General features: G+C 46.5%; 1 protein-coding gene across 2 annotated transcripts; it reads left to right on the top strand.

Annotated features, from left to right (window-relative positions):
- The first annotated feature begins 6,585 nt into the window (after positions 1–6,585).
- Positions 6,586–27,177, top strand: PWWP2A (PWWP domain containing 2A). 2 transcript variants are annotated; one of them, XM_069968765.1, is made up of 3 exons: positions 6,586–8,961; positions 20,589–22,298; positions 26,932–27,177. In XM_069968765.1, the coding sequence occupies exons 1-2, from the start codon at positions 6,674–6,676 to the stop codon at positions 22,279–22,281; spliced, it is 3,981 nt and encodes a 1,326-aa protein (XP_069824866.1). In that variant the 5' UTR covers positions 6,586–6,673; the 3' UTR covers positions 22,282–22,298; positions 26,932–27,177. The 2 variants fall into 2 exon arrangements, with proteins under 2 accessions (XP_069824866.1, XP_069824857.1); XM_069968756.1 differs by lacking the exon at positions 26,932–27,177 and having other exon boundaries at positions 20,589–23,138.
- The last annotated feature ends 318 nt before the right edge of the window (positions 27,178–27,495 follow it).

The raw sequence follows: 27,495 nt of genomic DNA on the forward strand, positions 1-27,495 counted from the left end.
TAGGACTGTCCCAATCATATCTACAACCCAAATGATAGTTCAAGTCAAACAGCTATCTTCTAGCCCACCAGGACTAGAGTAACCCCCCCTTTACTCTCCAAACAGGATCTAATGCACGTCCCTCATACAAAACAACAGAGAAAAGCAACATAGTCGAAAAGTAATAGACTCTTTGGCTAATGATAAACGCAGTGCTGTGCAGGTTATAACAAATATCGGAGTGTATGGTATACTGTACGATGCTTCACTTACTAAAGGAAACAGCGACATCTAGTGGAGAAAAAAATTACTAACAGCATAGCGTGCACTTTTCCCCTACATAAACTGCGCCAAATTTATTGTCATCTGATTTATGATGAATTTATTGTATTTTTCTACGGAATTGTTCGACTTGAGTGGAGTGGGACTGCGCAAAAACATTCACCTTTTAGAGAGCTGCAATTAAAGGGTTTTTGCAGGCAAAACAAATCAATGGCCTATCCAACAGGATCGGTCATCAGTCACCGATCGGTGGGGTGTCTATATCTGCTGGAAAGCTACATGCGGCTTTCTGTGCATTAACTACCACACCGTGGCCGCAACTTTTGAACACAGATTAAAAACACAGACGTACGGATTTCCTTGTATTATAGCTGGTTGGAATACAGACATTTATTTAGAGGGATTTTCTCATCTCCCCCTCTGGCCGCCGGCCGTCACCCAAACCCTCATTCATCTACTTTTTACTTTGATCTCACTGTAACACACTAGAATCTTTTTGAAATGACAGTTACGGTGACAGCTGGTCGCTATGGCAACGCCTCGGATTCAATTCTGTTATCTTCTCATAAATCTCTCGTCTGCCACCACCACTACTTTTGTTGGTTTTTGTATCATACCATGTGACTTTGGCCTTTATACCTATATGTGTCTCATCATTTGGACCAAGTCTATTTTGGTGGCATTCAATGCCCCCATAGCCGTGCCAGCTACAGTGCCCCCATAGCCGTGCCAGCTACAGTGCCCCCATAGCCATGCCAGCTACAGTGCCCCATAGCCGTGCCAGCTACAGTGCCCTCATGGCTGTGCCAGGTACAGTGCCCCCATAGCCGTGCCAGCTACAGTGCCCTCATGGCTGTGCCAGGTACAGTACCCCCATAGCCGTGCCAGCTACAGTGCCCTCATGGCTGTGCCAGGTACAGTGCCCCCATAGCCGTGCCAGCTACAGTGCCCTCATGGTTGTGCCAGGTACAGTGCCCCCATAGCCGTGACAGATACAGTGCCCTCATGGCTGTGCCAGGTACAGTGCCCCCATAGCCGTGCCAGCTACAGTGCCCCCATAGCCGTGCCAGCTACAGTGCCCCCATAGCCGTGCCAGCTACAGTGCCCCCATAGCCGTGCCAGCTACAGTTCCCCCATAGCCGTGCCAGCTACAGTGCCCTCATGGCTGTGCCAGGTACAGTGCCCCCATAGCCGTGCCAGCTACAGTGCCCTCATGGTTGTGCCAGGTATAGTGCCCCCATAGCCGTGACAGATACAGTGCCCTCATGGCTGTGCCAGGTACAGTGCCCCCATAGCCGTGCCAGCTACAGTGCCCCCATAGCCGTGCCAGCTACAGTGCCCCCATAGCCGTGCCAGCTACAGTGCCCCCATAGTAGTGCCAGCTACAGTGCCCCCATAGCCGTGCCAGCTACAGTGCCCCCATAGCAGTGTCAACCACAGTAACCATAACCTTGGTGACCCAAATAAGTAACAGCCCCAATCTCCCTAAACCGTGTAAGCCTCCAAGCCTCCAAGACAGCCACTCTGCCTCCATAATAGGGCTACAGTGGCCCCTTAACAATGTCAGCCCCTGTTTTTGGTGACAATGCTGGCCGCAATGCCCCCATAACAATGTCAGCCTTAGTGAGCTTGTAACACAGCTAGCTGCAGGCCCCCCTTAAAGTTATACTATATAACCCCTTAAAGTTGCTAGCTGTAGGACTACCATAACAGTGATAGCTGCAGTCCTCCCATAACAGTGATAGCTGCAGGTCCCCTTTAAGTTGCTAGCTGTAAGACCTCCATATCAGCACTAGCTGCAGTCCCCCCATAGCAGTGCTAGCTCCAGGTTCCCCCATAACATTGCTAGCTGCAGGTCCATCATAAAGTTTCTAGCTGTAGGACCCCTATAACACTTCTAGCTCCACCCCCCCCCCCCCACCCATAACAGTGCTAGCTGCAGAGCCCCCATAACATTGATAGCTACAAACCCCCATAACAGTACTAGCTGCAGGACTCCCATAACATTGATAACTACAGACCCCCATAACACTTCTAGCTGCATTCCCTTAATAGCAGTGCTAGCTGCAGGACTCCCATAACACTGCTAGCTGTAGGCCCCCCTATAACAGCACTAGCTGCAGTCCCCCCATAGCAGTGCTAGCTGCAGGCCCCCTGTGCTAGCTGCAGTCCCCCCATAGCAGTACTAGCTGCAGTGCTTCAATAACAGTGCTAGTTGCAGTCTCCCATAACAGTGATAACTGCAGTGTCCCTCAATACCATCCAAAGTCCTCACATCACTACCAACCATATTGTCCCCATACCCACCATACTCCTCATAACAATGAGAGCACCAGTGCCTCCATGACACTGACAACCGAAGAAAAAAATGTTAACATTGTTATAACAATGTTAGACGTAGCCCTCTAAGGTCCAGCGGAATATTACATAGCAGTGAACAAGATGGAGGCGTCATGAGAAGTTATCTTTTCTCCCTCTAAGCTGGTTTCATATGAATATATGTGCGTTTTTACCTTCCTAGGACTGACAGCTGTCTGTTTGGTTCATCTGAAACGCTTGTGCCTTAAAGGGGTAGTTCAAGGAAAAAAAAATCTCTTTAAAATCAAGTGGTCCCAGCAAGGGCCAGAGACTTGTAATTTACTTCTATTAAAAAATTTCAAGTCTTCCAGTGCTTATCAGCTGCTGTATGTCCTGCAGGAAGTGGTGTATTATTTCAATTCTGACACAGTGCTCTCTGCTGCCTCCTCTGTCCATGTCAGGAACTGTCCAGAGCAGGAGCAAATCCCCATAGAAAACCTCTCCTGCTCTCCAGACTGGAAAGAATACACCACTTCCTGCAGGACATACAGCAGCTGATAAGTACAGGAAGACTTGAGATTTATTTAAAAGGGGTTATCCAGTGCTACAAAAACATGGCCACTTTTGCCCCGCTCTTGTCTCCGGATTGGGTGGGGTTTGAAACTCAGTTCCATTGAAGTAAATGGAGCTTAACTGCAAACCACACCTGAACTGGAGACAAGAGTAGGGCAAAAGTTGCCATGTATTTGCAGCGCTGGATAACCCCTTTAATAGAAGTAAATTTCAAATCTCTGGCACTTTCTGGCACCATTTGATTTGAAAGATTTTTTTAACTACCTCTTTAATTGGGTACAGAAGGTCAGAATTACCTTGTGAACCTATGCCCCTTATATGTAGTGTAAGGCTATGTTCACACAACGTATTTTTATTGTATTTATACGGCCGTCGTTGCAATTTGCAACAACGACCGTATAAATACGGAAAAAAAAAAACGTTGGCCGGGTGTCTATGGGATCCCAGCTAGAGCTATGTGTATACTATGGGGGACATGTATCATCGTACGGTCCGGGGGTTTTTGACGGAAATTGACGATTTGCGCAATATTTTATTCGCAAATCGGCACTTTCCAACGGGTACGCCGGGGGGCGGGGAGGGGGTGTGTCAGCGCGATTCACCATCCGTTCCGCAAAAAGATACACCAAAAACCTACTCCAGTCCTCAGCTGGCGTAGGTTTTTGGCGGTGAGCACCAGAGCGCACGGGATTTATGTAGAGGCAGTCCGCCTCTACATAAATCCCCGTAGCGCCGGAGATGCGGGGACATTTAATAAATGTGTATACGCTCCAGTCGGGACCCCTAGCAGCGCCGCAAACAACTGACATGTCAGTTTTCTGCAGTTGCTGTTCAGTGAATAGCGGACGTAGGAATCCCTGTCAGTGCACACTATGAAGTGAGCGGCCATGGCCGCAAGCTTTATAGTGTGCAGTGGGGAGTTCTGATGCGGGCGCGTGCTGATGCGCCCGCATCAGAAATCTGCTGCAGGAAAGATCATCCGGCCGGTACTGCAGATGAACTTTGGAGAGATCGGCCGCTCTGTGACCCGGCCGGGTCACGGAACGGTCGGTTTCTTACGCCATGTGAACATGGCCTAATATTGTTTCCATAGTATGGAGGACTAGATTCGGCTGTTGGGATTGTAGATTAATGGAATCAAGCAGTTCAACTCGCTAATTCTACAGACTCCATTATAAACATGCATGCTCGTCTCGGTTGAGAATGTATGTTTATTAGAGATGAGCATGCTCCAATCCGATCATTCTGCATTTGACCGGTGGCTGAAGAAGTTAGATGCAGCCCTAGGGAGTCCAGGAAAACCTGGATACTGCCATAGACCATATGTTGTATCCATGTTTTCAAAGAACTCCCTAGGGCTGCATCTAACTTCTTTAGCCACCTAATATTTGGATTGACAGGCGCCCGTAAGATTGTCAGATGATTTTGAGGAATTTGTTGGGTTTGGCTGATATTTATCTTATCTGTATGATCCATGCGCATGAGATGACATTTGTTCAGCCAACAGCTAATACCCCTTTAAAAAAAAACAACATGGACACTCATCTCGACCTAGCATTCATGTGTTCAGAATAAAGAGAGAGCTGAAATCCAAAATGGCCACAAAATTAGCAGTCGGGAAGAAGTCATGAGGCCGCCATACACATTTCAGGGATGGGGAAGCTTCGGCCCGCCAGCTGTTGCAAAACTGCAATACCCATCATGCCTGGACAGCCAAAGCTTTAGCTTTGGCTGTCCAGGCATGATGAGTATTGTAGTTTTGCAACAGCTGGCGGGCCGAAGGTTCCCCATCCCTCGGAAAAGTCAGCAGGTTTGGCCATGAATGCGTAACGCTCTTACTCATAGCATCTGCATAGGTCGCCCTAAGGGTGCGTGCACACTACGGAATCCGTGCGTATGACCCGTGGCGGATTCCGTCGCTTGTACCCGCACGTGGCGGCGCGCATCTCTGCCTGTGCCATAGACACTATTTTATGCACGGGCGGATTCCGGCGCAAGATTTGACATGTTAGTTCTTTTGGCAGAATGCGGATTCCGCCCGTGCATAGAATAATGTCTATGAAACGGGTGGAGATGCGCGCCACCGCACGCGGGTACAAGCGACGGAATCCGCTGCGGGTCATACACACGGATACCGTAGTGTGCACGCGCCTTTACGGTTTACAAAGCTTGCCCATGTTTTCTAGGACTGCTCAGGTCTTTCAATGTGTAACCATGGCAACCAAAGCGTCAGTCCAGGCAACATGACAACACTCTGGTCAGTGATTGGCTGCCCCGGTAACACCGTAAGTCAAAGATGGTGGTCCTGACGGTGCATGAGGAGCGGGGGATGGGGGAGATTCACCTATTACAGAGGTTTTTCTGCATTTTGTAAATTTATATCTATCAAATTTTATTTTTTCTGATAATTATGGACATTATTTTTACACAAGAGGCAGAGCAATGTGATAGAACACTATAACATGGCAGCAATAACCAGCACATATCCTATTACTAATGCTCTGACTCTGCCTCATAAAAACACCAAGGCCATGCTGCTTCCATCTGCTGCATTATTGGTAATAGCGGTTGGCTTGCTGCCTAGCAACAAGACCAAAAAGATAGAAAAATGATTGATTTGACCGGCAACCAATCAGCGTAACGCATGACTAATGATTGACATCTGCGCTGACTAATGAAGTCAGCAAGATCTGATCTTATCAACCAATCAGCAGCCAGCTTTCTTTTTTACCTTGGGAAAGGTAGCCGGGACCAGGGCTGATGACAGCCAATGAGAAGTGCTTTTGGCGTTCTAGCGTTTGACTGACGGCGACTCGACCAATAACAGGTGGACGCTGTCAGTCAGGGCGGGGCTTGTGTCAGTCTCTCAGGACGAGGATCGATTTGCCCGTGCGGTGGTGAGGAGGAGGAGGCGGGGGGATTAGACGCGAAAGAGAAAATGGCGGCCGCTGCTGGTGCGCCTGGTTCGGGGGAGGGAGGAGAAGCCGAGCCAGACAGCGAGCCGATTTCTGGAGATGATAGGCCGCGCCGTGAGGAGACGGAGGCTGCGGCGCCGCCCGGTCCTAGAGCAGAGGAGCCGGGCTGGGAAAAAGCCTCGGAAACGGGGGAGGCCGGACGTGAAGAGAAGGGGCTGCGGCTGGCTGACACCGGGGAGCTGCCGGGGTGTATGGGGCCTGAGGTAACTCACTGGGGAAGTGGAGAGCAGGCGCCCCCTGCTGGGCCGGAGGCCTTACCTGAGGCCTGGAGGGACATGGGTGTGGTGGACACTGGACATAAAGGGATGGAGGAACCTATGCAACTGGGGGAAGACTTTCATTGCCCTCCTTCCCCCTGCCATGGTGGAGCTGCCCTTGAAGCCATGGTGCCAGAAGAGTCCAATGACAGTAGGGGGTCCCCCTTAATGGCAGAGCGCTCCCCTATAACCTGTGTGCCCTCCCCCCAGCCCAGTCCTGAGCCAGTCCTGCTCCAACCTGAGTGTGCACTAATACAAGATCCACCCCAACTTGAAGCCCCCCATGTCCCGGAGGCAGACCCCCTGCAAATGGAAGGTCGTGAGCCAATGGGGTCCCCGTGTACCACTATGGAGGAATCCAGTGCATCCCCAAGGGTGACGACTCCCGATCCTGACCTCATCCTACGGGGTCAAGAAACGGAAGAAGAGATTACAACGTTGCCCACGGAGGAGAAAGTGCCGCTCGTATCTGAGCTGGAGGCGGTCGTAGCCAACCCTGAGACCGTCATGGCCGACCCTTATATCTTACAAGCTCAAGAGTCAGAAGACGTGATGGCTCCATTGCCTGAGGAGAAGCATGCGGCGGTCGTGTCTGATCCTGAGATGGTCGTGTCTGATCCGGTGATGGTCATGCCTGATCCTGAGATGGTCGTGTCTGATCCGGTGATGGTCATACCTGATCCTATGATGGTCGTGTCTGATCCGGTGATGGTCATACCTGATCCTATGATGGTCGTGTCTGATCCGGTGATGGTCATACCTGATCCTATGATGGTCGTGTCTGATCCGGTGATGGTCATGCCTGATCCTATGATGGTCGTGTCTGATCCGGTGATGGTCATGCCTGATCCTGAGATGGTCGTGTCTGATCCGGTGATGGTCATGCCTGATCCTGAGATGGTCGTGTCTGATCCGGTGATGGTCATGCCTGATCCTGAGATGGTCGTGTCTGATCCGGTGATGGTCATGCCTGATCCTGAGATGGTCGTGTCTGATCCGGTGATGGTCATGCCTGATCCTGAGATGGTCGTGTCTGATCCGGTGATGGTCATGCCTGATCCTGAGACGGTCGTGTCTGATCCGGTGATGGTCATGCCTGATCCTGAGATGGTCGTGTCTGATCTGGTGATGGTTATGCCTGATCCTGAGATGGTCGTGTCTGATCCGGTGATGGTTATGCCTGATCCTGAGATGGTCGTGTCTGATCCGGTGATGGTTATGCCTGATCCTGAGATGATCGTGTCTGATCCGGTGATGGTTATGCCTGATCCTGAGATGATCGTGTCTGATCCGGTGATGGTTATGCCTGATCCTGAGATGGTCGTGTCTGATCCGGTGATGGTTATGCCTGATCCTGTGATGATCATGCCGGACTCTGAGATGGTCATGTCTGATCCGGTTATGGTCATGCCGGACTCTGAGATGGTCATGTCTGATCCGGTTATGGTCATGCCTGATTCTGAGATGGTCATGTCTGAACCGGTGATGGTCATGCCCCATTCTGAGATGATTATGGCTGAACCGATGATGGTTACACCAGATCCTGAGATGGTCATGCCTGAGCCAGTGATGCTCATACCTGATCCTGAGATGGTCATGTCTGAGCCGGTGATGCTCATACCTGATCCTGAGATGGTCATGTCTGAACCGGTGATGCTCATACCTGATCCTGAGATGGTCATGTCTGAACCGGTGATGCTCATACCTGATCCTGAGATGGTCATGCCTGAGCCGGTAATGGTCATGCCTGATCCTGAAATGGTCATGCCTGATCCTGAGACGGTCATGTCTGAGCCCGTGATGGTCATGCCCGATCCTGAGATGGTTATATCTGAGCCAAAGGTGGAGTCAGACGTGCAGAAGGAGATTGGGGAGGAGATCCCATGTACTGTAGATGAAGAAACAATCAAAGAGGCAGAAGACGTCTCCACATCTGTCCAGATTGCAGACTGTTTAGTCCAACAACTTTGCGCTGAAATCTCCGACCCTCCACATAACTCTGTCCCCGAATCATTTCAGCTACAAGAAAATAAAGAGGAACAAGTGGGTGTCTTGGAGCTTGTAGAAGACACCATGGCCCATCCTGAACCCGAGGTCGAGACTTTCTTTCAACCAGAGGAAGGGTCAGATAAAGACGTGTTTGCATCCGATCCGGTGCCAGAGGACTCTGCAGCCTCCCCAATGGACAGCGGGATCAGCTCGGCGGAAAAAGAGCTGGACTCTCAATCCAGTCACGTGGAAACTGAGCCGAGCGTGGACAGTAGCTCCGACTGCACAAAGCCGGCGTCTTATTCTCAAGACGTGGAATACGATCCTTTTTATAGGGACACTAAAACGGAGGACTCTTCTAACTCTGATGTGGCGGCAGAGGTCGATTGCGAGGCCTCGGCAGCACCTGCTGATGTACAGACTAAAGATGTTCCCTCCTCTTGTATAGACAATCCCGATCCTCTGTCGGTCGCTGGTGGAATCGGTGATCTGGTGCCTGGTTCTGAAGTTCAGGTTACACTCGATCACATCATTCAGGACGCATTGGTGGTTTCCTTCCGCCACGGAGACAGAATCTTCTCAGGGGTTCTAATGGATCTGTCAAAAAGGTACGGAAAGCGCAAATGACCATTTTTCTCTTTTATTTTTTTTTTCCCCTTTCTTTGCAGGGAAGATCAGCATCTGTAAGGAAGTGATGTCTGATACTTCCAAGCGTGAGAACGATATAGAAGTCACATCTTCATTCTTTAGGATGTGGTCTGTAAAGCTGGCCATACACAGTAGTGTTCCCCCAATATGTGGCTCTTTAGCTGTTGCAAAACTACAGCTCCCAGGGTTGCAAGAGCTAGAGAGCTATGGGTTGTAGAACAGTGTTTTGAAGCGGCGTCCTGTAGTTTTGCAGCAGCCACAAAGCAACACATTAAAGGAAGATAGTGGTAGGTGTCAAATTTGCGGCCCTGCAGCTGTTGCAAAACTACAATACCTATCATCAGCCTCCGGCTGTCCAGGCATCATTGGTACTGTAGTTTTGCAACAGCTGGAGGGAAGCAAGTTTGACACCCTTAGATCTAATGTGCATGATTGTCTCCCATCGACAGATACCACGCAAGAAGCAGAGTGGATATTAGGAAAGATGGCAGTAGGTTGAACAGATGGTGGTTTAAGGTGTGTGGATGTAATACAGATCTATCCATGTTACAGGAGGAAGGCTTAGGGCCCTATTCCACGGGCCGATGGGGGCCCGATCAATAATGTAAATGACAATCTGCTAATCAGATAATAATTAATAATCTGCTAGATCGGCGCTTGTTTACTGGGCCTATTACACGGCCTAATAATCGTTAAGCGAGGGCTGCAGGGACATCATTACCGATGTCCTTGCAGCCCTTGTTTAAACACCTACTTTACCTAAACATGTTGCAGGTCTTCTCCTTCGCTCCTTCTTCCTCCCACATGCAGCAGCAGCTTCGGTGCGGCCTTTCTGAGCTGACAGACCGCTCAGCCAATCACTGGCTGCGGCTGTCCTGGCCAGTGATTGGCTGAGCGGTCTGTCAGCTCAGACAGGCTGCACCGAAGCTGCTGCTGTGCGCGAGAACGGGAGGAAGGAGGAGTGCAGGAGAAGACCTGCAACATGCTAGGTAAAGCATGGTGCTTGTGAAATCGTTGGTGGCCCGCCACGCATCACTATTCCACGTAGCGATGCGCGGTCGGTGCAGATGATTTTAGGTTTGAACTTTAATAAACGATCAGCCGATGACACTATCATCGGCTGATCGTTGTCTCTATTACACGGAGAGATAATCGGCCGGATCGGTCCGTGGAATAGGACCCTTAGGCCTGACCCCTGGTCTTATAACCTGATTTGACAGGTGTCATTTTGGGTCTTCAGCCCAGGGCATGCATCAGAAACGTGTCAGTAATGCACCTATGCGACTCTGGCCTTAAAGGGAACCTGTCACCCCCGGTGCCGGGGTGACAGGCTCCTGACCCCCCGTTAGAGCACCTTATACGTACCTGATCGCGCCAGGTCCCGCTTCTTGAGACCGTCGGGTGACGGAGATTTCAGCGCCCGAAGCCCGACGCGCGCTCCTGAGATGAGTCCAACGCTCATAGAGAATGACGGAGCGTCGGACTCACCAGTCATTCTCTATGAGAGTTGGACTCAACTCAGGAGCGCGCGTTGGGCTTCGGGCGCTGAAATCTCCGTCACCCGACCGTCTCAAGAAGCGAGACCCGGCGCGATCAGGTACATATAAGGTGCTCTATCGGGGGGTCGGGAGCCTGTCACTCCGGCACTGGGGGTGACAGTTCCTCTTTAAAACATCGGAATCGGGCATGCGGATGACATACTTCGTATGTGTGAATGCAGAATGTGTGGAATATGGAGTCGTTCGGGTGTTGCTGTAGATAAAGCTCAAGACTTGGTCCTGTATTGTTTGCTTAAAGTTTTTTTCAAAGAATTTTCTACTGATGACCTATCCTTAGGATAAGCTCGTAATATCAGACTGGTGGGGGAGACTGACTGCTGCTGCCATGCTGGTCAGCTAATTGAAGGGCAGCTGCTCTTCTTACCTGGACCAGTGATATATTATAGAAGTGAATGGGACCAGATACCTCGGCTACCTACTGTGTAGAGCTGGGCCTGGCTGGAGGTGAGTCTCACACAGAACCTACGTGAGACAGCTGATTTCAGGAGTCGGGGTCCCCACTGACTGGATATTGATGGCCATGAATAAAAAAACATGACTGCGTTGATCTTGCAGAATACTATGGATGGGTAGAGCATCTCAATAGCTGCATGTATGGCTGATGGCTATTACACGTACATCTAGGCTCTCAATGGAAGAGGGAAATAAGCCACTTCCAGACACCTCATATCCCTGGCAGAGTTATGGTGAATGACCTAGGTCAGGGATGGGGAACGTTCGGCCCTCCAGCTGTCGCAAAACTACAATTCCCATTATGCCTGGATAGCCTTCAGCTGTCCAGGCATGATGGGAATTGTAGTTTTGCAACAGCTGGAGGGCTGAAGGTTCTCCATCCCTGGCCTAAGAATTGGAACGCGACATTGGATGCCAAAGCATCATCTGTGCAGCCCCCAGTATGCTTGTTCAGGGCGCCACATCTCTATATAAGATTCCACAAGCACCATACTTTACCTAAACATGCCGAAGCTGCTTCGGTGCGACCTGTCTAAGCTGACAGACCGCTCAGCCAATCACTGGCCAGGACCTGCTGCCCTCGCTAAACGATTATCAGGCCATGGAATAGGCCCAGTAAACAAGAGCCGATCTAGCAGATGACACCTGTGAGGACCACCATGCACACACATGCTGAAATCCAGTATGCCTCATGTTAACCGAGCAAGTGTATGCTGACGACCTTAAAGATAGTCTAGATCAGAGATGGGGAACCTTCCAGCTGTTGCAAAACCACAATTCCCATCATGCCTGGACAGGCATACTTTGGCTTTGTCTGTCCAGGCATGATGGGAATTATGGCTTTGCAACAGCTGGAGGGACAGAGGTTCCCCATCTCTTGTCTTGAGTATCATAGACTATTGAGAGGGCACTGTGCTCAGGTGAGTGCCTCTGTCCTTTTATTCTAGCAGTTGATCTCAGCTTCTAATGCTACGTTTACACAGAGTGATAATTTCGCCCAATCGATTGTTTTAACAATTTTGAAGCAACGATTTGGTTCTTATAACGATCAGCGTTTAGACGAATAAATCGTAAGAAAAATCGTTATTGCGATCGTTTTTAGGATCGCTTAAGCCCATCTTTCACATAGGGTGAATCTTTGAAAGACTGTTTACACGAAGCGATCAGCGAATTTTTGGCGAATGACGGTTTGAGAACATGTTAAAACGATCAAAATGAACGATTTCTCGTGCGTCGCTTGATCGCTCGCTGTGCTTACACTCAAATGCGATCGTTATTGTGCAAATTTGAACGATAATCGGTCCATGTAAACGCAGCATTACATGTTATAATGATTGAAGGTGTCTGCAAGTTTAAAGGGGTACTCTGGCAATTAAGATTTATTAAAGGGGTACTCCAGCATAATTTTTTTCTTTAAAATCAACAGGTATCAAAGTTATACAGATTTGTTAATTGCTTCTATTTAAAAATCTCTAAGTACTTATCAGCTGCTGAATGTCCTGCAGGAAGTGGTGTATTCTGTCGAGTCTCATACAGTGCTCTCTGTGAGCAGTAGCAAATCCCCATAGAAAACCCTCTTCTCTGCTCTGGGCAGTATGGAAACATCATTTGGTGAGTGCCGGGAGTTTGCTTTTAATATGTGATTTGGGATTACGATTCCTTCCATGCACACCACTATATTAACACAAAGTGCCGGCCAGTCTTCAACTTTGCTGGACAGTTCGTGACTTGGACAGAGGGGGTAGAACTGTGTCAAACTGGAAAGAATACACCACTTCCTGCAGGACATACAGCTGCTGCTAAGTACTGGAAGACTGAAGATTTTTTTTAAATAGAATAAATTACAAATCTATACAACTTTCTGGCAGCAGTTGATTTGAATGAGGAAAAAAAATATTAATTCACCGGAGTACTCCTTTAGGTAAACTCAGACTAGTAAGGTATGTTCATACACTATTAGCACTATTTTGCAGTGAATTGTGCAATCTCGGCTAAATAGCACTAAAACGCTATGTGTGAACACCTGGGGCTAAAACTATGGACAGTTGGTGTGCATCTCGGGGCAGCTGAGCAGCCTGCTTCCTAAGGACCCCATAAACATGGCCCCCAACAACTTAGTGTCACTGCTGTATTTTTTTTTTTTTTTTTTTGCAGAAATCAATAGTCCAGGTGATTTTAAGAAACTTTGTAATTGGGTTTATTAGGCAAATATGCCATTATCTGCATTCAAAAAGACTTTCCCCAGGTCCCCCCCCCCCCCCCCCCTCTCTGATCCACTGCTCATTATCAGGAATTCTCTTTACATCAGTCGAGCCCTGTGTAACCTATGGAGAGGGGAGGAGGGAGATTAGTTGCCAGCAAACAGCAGAGAACAAAGGATTACACAGCTGGACCTGTGTGAAAGCCGCTATTCAGAGGTCAGTGCTAACTGTCAGAGGAGATAGCCAGTGATGTAGCTGTAAATTAAAGGTGTAGTCCAGCGGGGCGGGGGGGGGGCACTTTTTTGCTGGGAAAAAGACGTTTACTCACCTCCCTGGTTCCAGCGGCGGTTCGCGCATCGCGGTGCTCCGGTGCCCGGTTCCCAGCCGCTTCCGGGTGTCTGACGCGGGCCTGAGACGTGACGTCTCAGGTCCGCTCAGAGACAGAGGCCGGATCTGAGCGGACTTGAAACTGATCCTGCCTCCTTCACTGAGTGGCTGAGCGGACCTGAGACATCACGTCTCGGGCCCGCGTCAGACACCCGGAAGCGGCTGGGAACCGGGCACCGGAGCGCCGCGATGCGCGAACCGCCGCTGGAACCGGGGAGGTGAGTGAACGTCTTTTCCCTCGGCCACCTCCTCCCTGGTCTCAGCAAAAAAAGTGCCCCCCCCCCCCCTGCTGGAGTACCCCTTTAAAGGACAACTCCCACGAAATTTTTTTTTAGCTTATTTAACACACATTACAAAGTTATATAACTTTGTAATGTGGTTAAATACCCGGCCTGGCCCCCTTCCCCCACTTTCGGACCCCCGACCCCCCCCCCGCCCGGAAGTTAAAGAATATATACATTACCTATTACGATCGTCACGGTCCTCTTCTCCCGGGCGGCATCTGGTGACGACGACGTCAGAGCCGGGGGGCGGTCCGGGTCTTCTTCCTACTCGGCGTCTTCATAGAGAGTGAATGGGATGGAAAAGGCTGCTGGTGCACATGCGCACCAGCAGCCTTTTCATTGGCTGGATCGCATCACATGGCTTCCAGCTTCGTCAGCCCTGATTGGCTGAGGTTGCTGGAAGCCATGTGATGCGCTCCAGCCAATGAAAAGGCTGCCGGTGCGCAAGCGCACTGGCAGCCTTTTCCATCCCCAGGACCCGGAAATCAGAGACATCGCTGGACGGCGGTGACGGTGAGGCAGACGGCGGGCGAATGGAGTGGCGATCGTCACCGGAGGGATGGTGAGTATGGTGTCTGTGTGTGTCTGTGTTTTTTTTTTTTTGGGGGGGTCCCGCGGGAGTTGTCCTTTAACTCTCTGTTGTCCTGTTTTGGTGCCCCATCTTCCTCCACCCCTCCCCTCTCCATAGAAAACCATGAAGACGGGGGGGAGAGCTTTAAACTGCTTTTTCATGATAAAAATGCATTTTTTGGCTAATAAACCTAATTACAAAGTTTCTTAAAATCGCCTGTACTATTGATTTCTGCAAAAAATAAAAAAAATATTTAAATGGCAGTGACACTTTAATGTATATACGGTCTCCTGTCTCTCCCCTAAGATGTCTATAGAGAGAAGGATTCTGCTGGGATTACCTCCCATCTCTCTATTTACATCTTGTATGTAGCAGAGCTGTGTGTGTATGGGATGAACAGGCCAGGTAGCTGGATGCACAATAATCTCCAGTATCGTCCACAGACACGTGTGACATCTGGCTTATAGAAGACTTTCCAGGGACGGATCTGGGGTTATGGCTTCAGTGCAGATTGTTGTGGGGGTAGAGACCTGTAGCGGCAGATGAGATGATCACATGGTCACTTGCCGCCTTTGCTTGTTGTAGATCATAGGAGTCAAACTCAGGCCCTCCAGCTGTTGCAAAACTACATTTCCCATCATGCCTGGACAGCCAAAGCGAAGCTTTGGCTGTCCAGGCATGATGGGAAATGTAGTTTTGCAACAGCTGGAGGGCCTGAGTTTGACACCCCTGTTGTGGATAAACACTTTCTATACATGTGGTTTCGCTGTGGCTTCACCTACTAAGAAATAATTGACAATGATTTGTGTTTCATCTAATCCACATTGAAGTAACCTTGATATATAACCTGACTATTCCGTACCATTCAGGCTACATTCACACTGCATATCCGGCGACACATCAGGGAGCTGACGCTAGATATGCAGTGTGAATGTCGCCTTACACTGCATGTGCTAACTACTCAATCTTACTGCTACAACACTGGCCGTACTTAGGTGCTGAGCGTCTTCAGGTTGTCATATTGGATGAATAGTGTGATGGCTATTGTGGCTTCAGCAATGGCGTCCATTTGCCTGTATGGGCATCTGAACATAATAATGTCACCACCTATAACGTGTCTTCTATGTTATAAGGAGGTTGTATTTGGCCACACGTCGGGTTCACATCAGGACAGCCTTATAGACTTTGCAGACTAGCAATAATGTATTTAAGTGTAATATATATAGTTGGTGAGATCATTGTAAATGGTGGTGAAGCAGGCTTAAAGGGGAACTCCGGCAAGAATATTTTTCTTTCAAATCAACTGTTTTCAGAAAGTTATATAGATTTGTAATTTTATTTCTATATATATATATATATAAAAAAAAAATCTCCAGTCTTCCAGTACTTATCAGCTGCTGTACGTCCTGCAGGAAGTGGTGTATTCTCTCCAGTCTGACACAGTGCTCTCTGCTGCCACCTCTTTCCATTCCCATAGAAAACCTCTCCTGCTCTGGACAGTTCCTGACATGGACAGAGGAGGCAGCAGAGAGCACTGTGTCAGACTGGAAAGAATACACCGCTTCCTGCAGGACATACAGCAGCTGATAAGTACTGGAACACTGGAGATTTTTTAAATAGAAATAAATTACAAATCTATATAACTTTTTGGCACCAGCTGAAATAAAAATTTTGTCGAAGTACCCCCTTTAATGTGGTTACACGTTAGGTCTACTAATCTTTATGGATATGCCACAGCATATTGCTGGTTGTAATGTATGTGAACACAGCCTTACTAGGTCTTACGTGTTCTAAAAGGGTTTCCAGCTGCTAGTACTGTATACATAGTTATCCTAATCTTGCCGTGTAATGTTTGCATTGTTCATTGTTCCTGCCCACGTACACCTGCCCCAACGTCTACAGTCCAGGTGATCAGGGATGGGGAACCTTCGCCCCTCCAGCTGTGGCAAAACTACGATTCTAATCATGCCTGGACAGCCAAAGCCTTAGCTTTGGCTTTCCAGGCATGATGGGAATTGTAGTTTTGTAGTTCTGTAGTAACAGACCAGCACTATGTATGTTCCTCCCTGCCTTTGGCCCAGGACTGGGATCTGACTGTGGATCCGGTCACTTAGGACCAGGGACTGAATAACCGCATTGTGGCTATGCGGATGCTTGTTGTCTTTCGGAGATTCTTGGCTGCAATGTGACTTTTCTCCATTCATTGAACCACCGCTTAAAATGCAAGTTGTCTTTAAAAGCTGCTATTGGCGTCCAGGAGTGTCATTTGGTTCCAGGGCCGAGAGTGGATATTGGGATTATTACAGGGAGCTGTAGATGGTTACACCAGGGGGGCTGTGACCCAGATATGATACAAAGCTGATGTACCTGATGGCGCTGGTTTGTAGGAATGGATTAGAATAAGCCTGTAGGTGCTGTATAGTAACATAGTCCTACTCTGTATAGTAAGTCATACTCTGTATAGCAGGGATGGGGAACCTGCGGCCCTCCAGCTGTTGCTAAACTACAATTTCCATCATGCCTGGACAGCCAAAGCCAAAGGCTTTGGCTGTCCAGGCATGATGGAAATTGTAGTTTAGCAACAGCTGGAGGGCCGCAGGTTCCCCATCCCTGCTGTATAATAACTAAAAGGGGTTTGCCTGCAAAAAGAGACTTGTGTGACCCCCACAGATCCTAACTATGGGGGTCCTTGGCTCCCAGATGCTGCCAATCCATTAAAGGGGTAGTGCGGTGCTAAACAATTATTCACAAAATAACACACATTACAAAGTTATGTAATTACTTTGTAATGTATGTTATGTATGTGAATGGCCCCTTTCCCCGTGTTCCTCCCCACCCACGCTAGACCCGGAAGTGTTGGTGCATTATACTCACCGCAACTCGTGTCGACCCCCGTCCGCCATCTTGGGACAATGACGTAGTCTTCGGGAGGCCGGCCGGACCGCTCTATCCGTCCCTTATGCCAGCCCCCCTCGGCCGCATCATCAGCAGCTCAGCCGCCATTGGCTGAACATAACTGTGCTCAGCCAATCGTGGCAGAGGGGAGGCCAGCGTGAGGGACGGTCGGAACGGTTCAGCCGGCCACCCGAAGACCACGTCATTGTCCCAAGATGGCGGACGGGGGTCGACAAGAGATACGGTGAGTATAATGCACCACACTTCCCGGTCTAGCGTGGGTGGGGGGAAACATGGAGAAGGGGGTCATTCACTAACATAAGATACATTACAAAGTTGTATAACATTGTAAAGTGTGTTATTTTGTGAATAATTGTTTAGCGATGCACTACCCCTTTAAACTCTATTGGCAGGATGAATGTAACATGAAGCTGTTTTCCATGGACCATGTCAATCTCCTGATCACAGAGGGTTTCGGTGGGCTACCCTCAACCATCAAATACTCGTCCGCTATCTGCAGTTTTTCGTGGGTAGACTCTTTCAAAGAATACCCAGGGATACACTATGGGGTCAGATTAATCAAACATGGTGTAAAGTGAAACTGGCCCAGTTGCCCCTAGCAACCAATCAGATTCCACCTTTCATTCCTCACAGACTCTTTGGAAAATAAAAGGTGGAATCTGATTGGTTGCTAGGGGCAACTGAGCCAGTGTCACTTTACACCATGTTTGATAAATCTCCACCTAAGAGTTGACCTCAAAGACCCCCCCCCACAGTTTGGGACATAGCATTGCATCCACCGTGTAGTGCCCCCCCCCCCCCAACCACTTTACTGTATAAAACCTCAATAAATGAAGTGGGTTCAGCTGCCACTCCTTGCATGATGGAAACCCCATTCACTTTATAGCAATGTGCCAATCTGAAGCTGAGACCAGCAACTTTCTTCATGCCGGGATATCAGGAGGCATGCTGGCCGGGCATGATGGGAGTTGTAGTTTTGAACAGCTGGAGATCACTGCTAGAATTAAAAAAAAAAAAAAAAAAAAAAAAAAAAATAATGTATGTGTATATATATATATATATATATATATATATATATATATATATATATATATATATATATATATATATATATATATATAATGTGTGTGTGTGTGTGTGTGTGTGTGTGTGTGTGTGTGTAAATAATTTTATTCACACACACAACATATAATGTCTTCAGACTGCATTGGCTGCCTGGTTGCAGTAATATCACCATATACCCGGCACATTAGTCAGTAATATACAGAGAATACTTTCCCCCCAATGCATTTTCCCATCATGTCACTTATCTCTATTGGACGGATGTAATAATTCTGTTTCAACATTTTGGCAGAGGGTCAAATAGTCTTTTATCAGCAGTTTTCTCTGGCGCTGGTTGGGAGTGCGGCATCGGTGAGCCATGGATTCTGACACGCGGCGCCCCCAGTATTTATCTATCGCTCTTTAGCACAGTTGCATTGCTGTTTACTCACCGGCGTTTGCACCTGTCGCGTCCGGCTGGTGAAGGGTTTACACAGTGACGGCCAGATAAGATTACTGCATTATTATATAGCTGCTCACCACTGACCGCTCTGCCAGGACTTATATCCTGTTATAAGAGAGAATAAGGGGAGCGTTATGGACAATAGATTGGTATATCTGTGTAACTGGCCATTCACATTAGAGGAGTGTCTGCTGCACATGCTGTAATGGTGGCTTATAGGTTCCAGAACAAAAAGATCGGGCAGATATCTAGGGAATGTTAGCAAGCCCCCATACACATTAGGTGAGCATCATATGACCATCTAATGTCTATGGTGGCCCCCTAAACTCTCCCCAACATCTGCTGGACATCTCCCTGGCAGCAACTTTCTCCCCATTGAGAATGGAGCGTGTGTGCGTATGAGCGTGCATATATTGGAAGAGCATTTTACTGATGGCTGCTATGCAAGACTCCTATGTCTGTGTGTGTGTGTGTTTGTGTGTGTGTGTATATATATATATATTATAATGTGTGTGTGTGTGTAAAACGTTTCCTATCTCTGATAGAAAGGCAGTTCTGTCTTACAGTGCAATATGTAATGCCCATAGAGAGGTTTCTATAGAACACTTTCACGTTTCGTCACACTTATTCCCACGGCTATGAGCCGCCCTCGCACTGATGCTGGGAGATGAGTGGGCTGAATGCAGGAAACAAAGGGTTAACCACCACAAGGACAACAATCTCCCTGCAGCTGCTTCCTCCATGGAGGAAATCAGCAATTATACCCCCCCCCCCCCCAATGTTGTGGGTACCATTCAATTGTATTGAGGACATACAGGGTTGGTATGGATTGTGACAGGGAGCAGCCCCAGCTCTGCAGTGTAACATATTCCAAAATCACAGCAGATGTCACAGGGTCCTCGCTGCCCTGGCACTGCAACCGGGCAGGGTCCTCAATACTATTATCAGGGCTAACAGCACGATTGAGAATCTGTACTTGCAACAATTTATTACAGGAGTGGAATCTGAAGGATCCTGTTAGTGGGATCGGTGGGGCACCTTAGTACCCAACGTATGAGGGATGTGCACAGAACCTTACTGAGACATGAATGCATAAGCTCTCACGTATTGTGAATGATGAATGGGACAAAGCTGCTGCCAGACACCATGGTGGCTGCTTATTTCCCCTAAAATATCAAGGATCACGCGTGTTGAAATCCAACATGTCCGACCCTTCCCCTGACCTCTGCCATCAGAGGCCGTACTCAATCCAGAGCCTTCATTTTATATTGGGCATAAAATATCAAGGCTCTGTTCACATTGGTATTGCGGCTTCTGTTTACTGATCCTTTTTTTTTTTTTTTTTCTTCTTCCCTCATCCCATTCAGAACAAGAATATGCATACCTGGCCAAGAGTCTACAGGTGTATAGGGGTGAAAGTTGGGATGAATAGCTGGCAGCTGTCTGACGTTTATGGTTGTTCCCACATATACGCCTCTGAAACCATGCCCCTTTGTGGCCGGGCATGGCGAAAGTACCAGCAACATCAAGGGGGCATGGTTGCAAATGCATACATGTGGGACACAGCCCGAGTCTGAGGCATCTTGTATATTAGATCAGTGTAATTGTAAAGGTGAATATTATTTTTAGTTTTGTCCTCAATTTTTTTTTAGGTGCTTGGTTATGATTGATGTAAATTTTATTTTTCAACCCTTTTCCCTTTTTGTTTGCAGGTTTGGACCTCATGGAATCCCTGTAACCGTTCACCCCAAGCGAGAGTATAAAAATAAACCCGAGGAACCCATTCAGCCTCAAAGCACATCATTCCAAGAAGAACCATCGTCGGGGAAGAACGAGAACGAAACCAGCCCCGTAGATGTGGTCAGCCCCGTCCCGTCCACCGAGCCCTGTGGAGTTAATAATAATAACAACCTGTGGACGTCAAAGCCGCCGCCTCTATTTCATGAAGGAGCTCCATACCCTCCTCCATTATTTATCAGGGACACCTATAACCAGTCAATACCTCAGCCCCCTCCGCGGAAAATTAAAAGACTCAAAAAGAAAATATACAGGGAAGAACCCACTTCGATCATGAACGCTATCAAACTACGGCCCAGGCAGGTGTTGTGCGATAAGTGTAAAAACGTGGTGGCGGATAAGAGGGAGGTCAGGAAGACGACTGGTAGTGACTCTTTTAAGCTAGAAGAGGGCAAAAGGAGGCGGCACGAAAGTGTTACTACTGTGAATAAGAAACTCAAAACTGATCATAAAGTAAATGGTAAAAGCCAGAGCGAGGGTCCGAAAAAAAATCCGGTGTCCAAGGTGTCCAACCTCGCTCACGGGCGAGGCAAAGTGGTAAAGGTGGCGTCTCAAACCAACGCCCCGAAAGCGCAACTGCACACGAAGAAAGTGCTACAGAGTAAGAACATGGATCACGCCAAGGCTCGGGAAGTATTAAAAATGGCCAAAGAAAAGGCACAAAAAAAACAAAAGGACGCAACGTCCTCTAAAAACGCTCACGGCAAAGTCCACTTTACCAGACGCCTTCAGAACACCACCTCAGGGACCCTTCCGCCGAGACTACGCATTAAACCTCAAAGGTACCGCAACGAGGAGAACGACTCTTCGCTCAAGATTGGACTTGAGAGCTTGCGCAGCAGTAAGATTGGTATCAAGCCCCAGACTCGCTACACTGCCACCCGTTCAGCAGGTGAGGCCCCCTCAGAAATAAAGACCCCTTCCAATGGCCCCGAAGAGGTCAGCAGTGCTATTGAGAACACCAGTGTCTGTGTCCCGCCTGGCGAGCAGAATGAGCAGCAAGCGCTGAGCAAGCGAGGCAGCAAAAGCAATATCACAGTTTACATGACCTTAAATCAAAAGAAAGCAGACTCTTCCAGCGCGTCAGTGTGTAGTAGTGATAGTACAGATGATCTGAAATCCACCCATTCTGAGTGTAGTTCTACTGAAAACTTTGATTTCCCCCCAGGCAGCATGCATGCACCTTCTTCATCATCTTCCTCCTCTTCCAAAGAAGAGAAAAAGCTGAGCAATTCCTTGAAAATAAAGGTGTTTTCCAAAAATGTCTCTAAGTGCGTGACCCCCGATGGCAGGACCATATGTGTTGGGGACATTGTTTGGGCCAAGATATATGGCTTCCCATGGTGGCCCGCCCGTATACTCACCATAACTGTCAGCCGAAAAGATAACGGCCTGCTGGTCCGGCAGGAGGCCAGCATAGCTTGGTTCGGGTCCCCCACAACTTCCTTCCTTGCTTTGTCACAGTTGTCCCCCTTTTTAGAAAACTTCCAGTCCCGATTTAACAAGAAGAGAAAGGGTCTTTATCGCAAGGCCATCACAGAGGCAGCTAAGGCTGCCAAGCAGCTCACCCCAGAAGTGCGAGCCCTCCTGACCCAATTCGAAACGTGATCCCAACCACATGTAAGGTAGGCAAGATTAGAGGTTGTACGTTATAAGTTTCTTTTTCCTAGCTTAGTCACCACCATAAAAGTATTTTTAGTAAGTTTTTTTTTTTTCCTTCTCCCCCCTCACTGGGTTTTCTAGGATTTTTAATGGGCTGAGCTGCAGTACCACGTGTGGCCACATCAGAATGTACGGCGCTGTAGCTAGAAAATAAAGTGCATAGGGAGCCTGGGGATGGAGGGTGTCAGACAACCATAGAAAAGTCCCACAAAAGTAGTTGACATTTCACTTCATCATGTTTAGTAATTCTATAAAGACTGAAACAGGACCAGGACCGTCCCCAGGGACCGCTGGCCATCACTTAGTCCCCTTGTACGGGGTCCCCTGTCTATAAACATAAGTGAGTGATAGTGAATCGGCATTTGTAAAGGAAAGGGGGATGTACATAGATTTATTCTAAACCCTAGAAGGTGGATTTTTTTTTTATTTTTATTTTACTTTATTTTATTTTTTCCAGGAAGTATAGAAAAAAAAAACCCGGTGGCCATCTCTATGTTAAATACGATTATATATAACTATACATACAGACGCTTAAGAAAAGACTTCTTCTCTCCTGGCTTTCTTTTAGGATACGTTCTGGTTACGACATGTCGTGCTTTGTCAGTGTCTCACTGTTACCTTATTTTTTTGGATGTACTTTATCAAATGAATATTTTATTTTTATTTTTTCTGTTCCTTCCAGTTTTTTTTTTTTTTTCTTCCATTAAAGGTATCTGTTTGCAGGTCAGAAAATATGAAACAAATGTAATTGTGTATTGCTCTGAAATGTACAAAAATTGTAAATAAAATTGACTAAATCTGAATTTGTCGTGTGTTACTGCAAAAATAGGCAAACTATTAAAAAACAAAAATTAGCCAACACATTGGGATTAGGGCAAATGACTCAATACATATAGAATTCATATTGTTGGCCACAGGATGTACTCATACTTAGATGCCCAGTGATCAGTGAGGGTGTTCAGTGTCACAATAGCACCTCCGCAGGTGAAACGAAGCATTACACACAGTTCTCATTGAAATCAATGGACCGTCTTTGCTAATGCATGGATGTGCCTGATCCTCCAGGGCATAGAACTTAATAACTGGTTGATCTGGTTGGGGTATATTAGCAGAAAATTTATGGGTGGCAATATATCATATACTCTTTCAGTATATATGACCATAGAGCTGCACCACCTGATTCTGGATATATTTATATACATGGAGATCCTTCTCAATTATTGTATGCACATTGTGGTAGGATTTATCCAGTATTGGCTTATTCTATTCGTATTAACATTTCTGTATACGTATACTGGATCACATTTTATAGCAAAAAATAACAAACTTAAATTTTTATTTTTATAACAACATGCAAAAAGTTACTTTTTTCATCTTTTTTTTTTTTTTTTTTTTTAGTTGGCACTAAAACAAAACTTTTACATATAAAAAAAATTACATATATAAAAATGCAACAACATGAAAGTTACTTAGTGATAAGTTTGTTACCATGCCAAGGTAAGGATATTTCATAAAGCAACACTTTTGGTGCAGGACCTTGGGGGATAGGTATTTGACGCATTCTCTTTGGTGTTCTGAAAGGCTGTGTCATGCCCCGCCCCTCAGACTCCTCATTGCAGAATAGTGTATAAGATTTGTCTGGAGTTTATTAAAGTTTTTTTAAAAAAAAAATCTGATTGGATTATTGGCCATATGGGTGATTTTATTTTGGCTATTGGTAGAAAACCGGGGTAGGGATTGATTATTTTGATGCATTAACAAAATATTTATAATAAAAAAAAAAAAAGTAAAAAATTATTCCCTAAGGGTGGGACTGGTAATATGCGGCTGCTCAGCAAGTCTGTGCCGTGTTTTATATGTCCTTTGTATAGTTTAGTTATTTTTCTTACCATTCATAACTCAACTTCTGTGAGGAACGCACCGACTTCCATCATGGTGGCCGCAGCGTCAGCCCCCCACCCACCCGCACAACCTTTCTATCTCAGAAAATCTAATGTCCAGACTTTTCCATACTACTAATTTGCTAACTTTAAGCATGATTTTTTTTAATTTATTTTTTTTAAGTTTTCATGAGTTCTTTCCTGCAAACAGAAACTGACATTTTGGGGTTTTCATTACTTATTATTTTGAGAAATGGTCATTTTTGTTTTTCTGTTGTCAGTCTTCATCCAGGGGCTTACCATTACACATTTTACAGTACTGACCTTGTGTTCCATCTTTTATTTCCTATGTTGACCGTGTTATCTCCCATACAAATAATAATAAAAAAAAAATCTATCAGATCTGCATGCCATATTAAAGGGGTACTTTTTTTTTTTCTCTTTTCTTTCAAATCGACTGGTTTCAGAAAGTCATATACTAATTTAATTTACTTCTATTTACTTTTAATTAAATAATTTAATTTACTTCTATTTAAAAATGTTATTTACTTCTATTTAAAAATCTCGAGTCTTCCAGTACTTATCAGCTGCTGTATGTCCTACAGGAAGTGGTGCATTCTTTCCAGTCTGGCACAGTGCTCTCTGCTGCCACCTCTGTCCATGTCAGGGACTGTCCAGAGCAGGAGAGGTTTTCTATGGGGATTTTTTATTGCTCTGGATAGAGGTGGCAGCAAAGAGCACTGTCAGACTGGACGATACAGCAGCTGATAAGTACTGGAAGATAACCTTTATGAAACTAGTTGATTTGAAAGAAATTTTTTTTTGCCAGAGTACCCCTTTAAAAGAGGTATTCTATAGATGGTTGGTTTGAGATATTTGTACCCCAAACAGGAGGAGTGCGGAAGAACGAGACTGGCTCAGGGAGAATGGTGGAGACCACAGTAGTAAAGGGAGATGTAGTTATGAACCAGGCTAAACCCATCTATAAAATGTTACAACTTGCAATACCCCTTTTAATGACCAATCCTTTATAGGATCTGTAAACACCGCCCCTCCCCCTCAATTAAATAACAGAGTACCCTTAAATGACAACGCCAGCCAAAATTATATAAGCAAAGCTAGAGAAATTCCTAATCACTAATTACGGGAAATGCACATATGGTTCTATTTCCCTCAATTTAGTAGATCAGGCAGGCTTCAATTTCTCTAAAAAAAAAAAAGTGACATCACGACCTGGTCTATACCTGAAGGGTCCAGCAGGGGGCGCAGTATATGTAGAAATTACATGTAAAAAATAAGTTAGCATTTTTAAGCGACTAACTTTGACTGTAATATGAAAAAAATACATTTTGGCTGGAGATGTCCTTTATTTATTATTATTTTTTTAATAAAGGGTACAGATATCAGGTGATGGGTGGGATTATCTATTAGACAAACATTTCCCTAAAAATATAGACACTACACCTTCCTATCCTCATCCCCCTGAAGCTGCTGTTATGATTGCTGCCAGTCCCTGCTGCTCTCTGCTTCCTCTGATGGACTGTCCCTGCAACAACTTCTCAGCCAATCACAGACCACAACACTCACCTGCCTGTCAGTCGTTGGATGAGCCAGCACTTCCTGCTGGAAAAGACCTCTCAACTAATCCCAGACGCCTCCTGGACTTAATGCCATGTGTCCAGCTCCTCTTTAAAGGGGTTGTCCAAGCTTTCAAAAACATGGTCGCCTTCTCCCAGAAACAGCACCACTGTTTGGGTATGGTTTTTTTTCCAGCTCCGTTCCATTGAAGTAAACAGAGCTGAATTGTAATACCTCATACGACCCTGAGGACAGGAGTGGCGCTGTTTTGGCACTAGAGTAGTTATTGTTCTCTAATCCCGGACAAGCCCTTTTTAAAGTACATTTTCTCTGAAACATTTCATTGTAATATGCTGTTAATTTAGGCAGCACATCTGTGAGGTCCCTTTTAAGGTGGCAGTAATCCTTAGGGTAGGTTCACACTATGGAATCCGAGCAGAGAATTTCCGCCGGATTCCGTAGCTCGTACCTGTTCCCATCGAGAGACGCGTGGCCAGGAACTGTCCAGAGCAGGAGAGGTTTTCTATGGGGATTTGCTCCTGCTCTGGACAGTTCCTTGAAATGGACAGAAGTGGCAGCAGAGAGCACTGACTCAGACTGGAAAAAAAATACACCATTTCCTGCAGGACATACAGCAGCTGATAAGTACTGAAAGAGTTGAGATTTTTAAATAGAAGTAAATTACAAATCTATATAACAAAAAGATCCTTTAATATCAGATCATTGCTGCCCCAACTCTGAGATCCTTCATTGCTTACCAGACAGCGCCATATAATTCATACTGGCTGTGCCTAGTACTGCAGCTCAGTCCCATCCATGGGATGAGCTGCAATACCAGGCAGAGCCACTATAATATATACGTCACAGTTGATCTGTTCTGGAAGTCGAACACTCACTGATCTAAGATTGATGGTCTGTCATACTCAGTTTGGGTGTGCGGTTTACAGTTCCATTGAAGTGAATAGAGTTGAATTGTAATACCACACACAACCTGAGAGCAGGGGTAGCGCTGTTTTTTTTTTTTGTTCAAGATAACTACTTTTAATACAATAACCTTCTATTACTATCAGTATTTCTTTCACCCCTACAGTATAACATCCTAACAATAATGACTTTTTTTCCCCTTCTCTCTTTGTAGCCAACACACAGTAGGAGCTGCTACCCGTGGATTCACCTGACGGTGCCGGCGGTGGAATTTTTATTATTATTTTTTTCTAATCCTATGGTACATGAAAGTAAAAGGACTTGTGTCTCGTGACGTTTGAAGTGTAAAATTCCGAGCTGTGAAAATAATGTATAACTTATACAGATTGTTATATCTATTGTAAATTTTATTTAAAAAGAGGAAGAAAAAAAAAAAACTAGTTCTAAAAAATATGAAATGAATTGAAAGCATGGAAAAAAAAAAAAAAATGGAAAAAAAAAAACTAGTAGAGTACTATGTGCCGAGACTGAGATCTTCATGTTTTCTTTGAGACTTTTCATGGAAGGAAATTTATCGCTGAAATTGTTTTCTTGATGTGAATGCCGTTTCTTTCTATTTAATTTGTGATGTAATGTATATTTTATATATTGTGCGAGCGATCCTAGCAGTGTTACCGGCAGATTGAGGTGGGCGGAGCAGTGACATCATCGATCTGCTGACGGGGGGACCAAGCTATCCATGGCTGAAGACCCGCCAAACGCCTGCATTTACTGACGT

The sequence above is a fragment of the Dendropsophus ebraccatus genome, chromosome 1 (genome assembly GCF_027789765.1).
Source record: "Dendropsophus ebraccatus isolate aDenEbr1 chromosome 1, aDenEbr1.pat, whole genome shotgun sequence".
In the NCBI taxonomy this organism is placed as follows: Eukaryota; Metazoa; Chordata; class Amphibia; order Anura; family Hylidae; genus Dendropsophus; species Dendropsophus ebraccatus.

Excerpts from the sequence above, each read along its gene's own strand:
- PWWP2A (XM_069968765.1), top strand. The coding sequence starts at position 6,674 with ATGGAAGGTCGTGAGCCAATGGGGTCCCCGTGTACCACTATGGAGGAA. Across the intron at positions 8,962-20,588 it reads CTAATGGATCTGTCAAAAAG|GTTTGGACCTCATGGAATCC; the intron begins GTACGGAAAGCG and ends TTTTGTTTGCAG.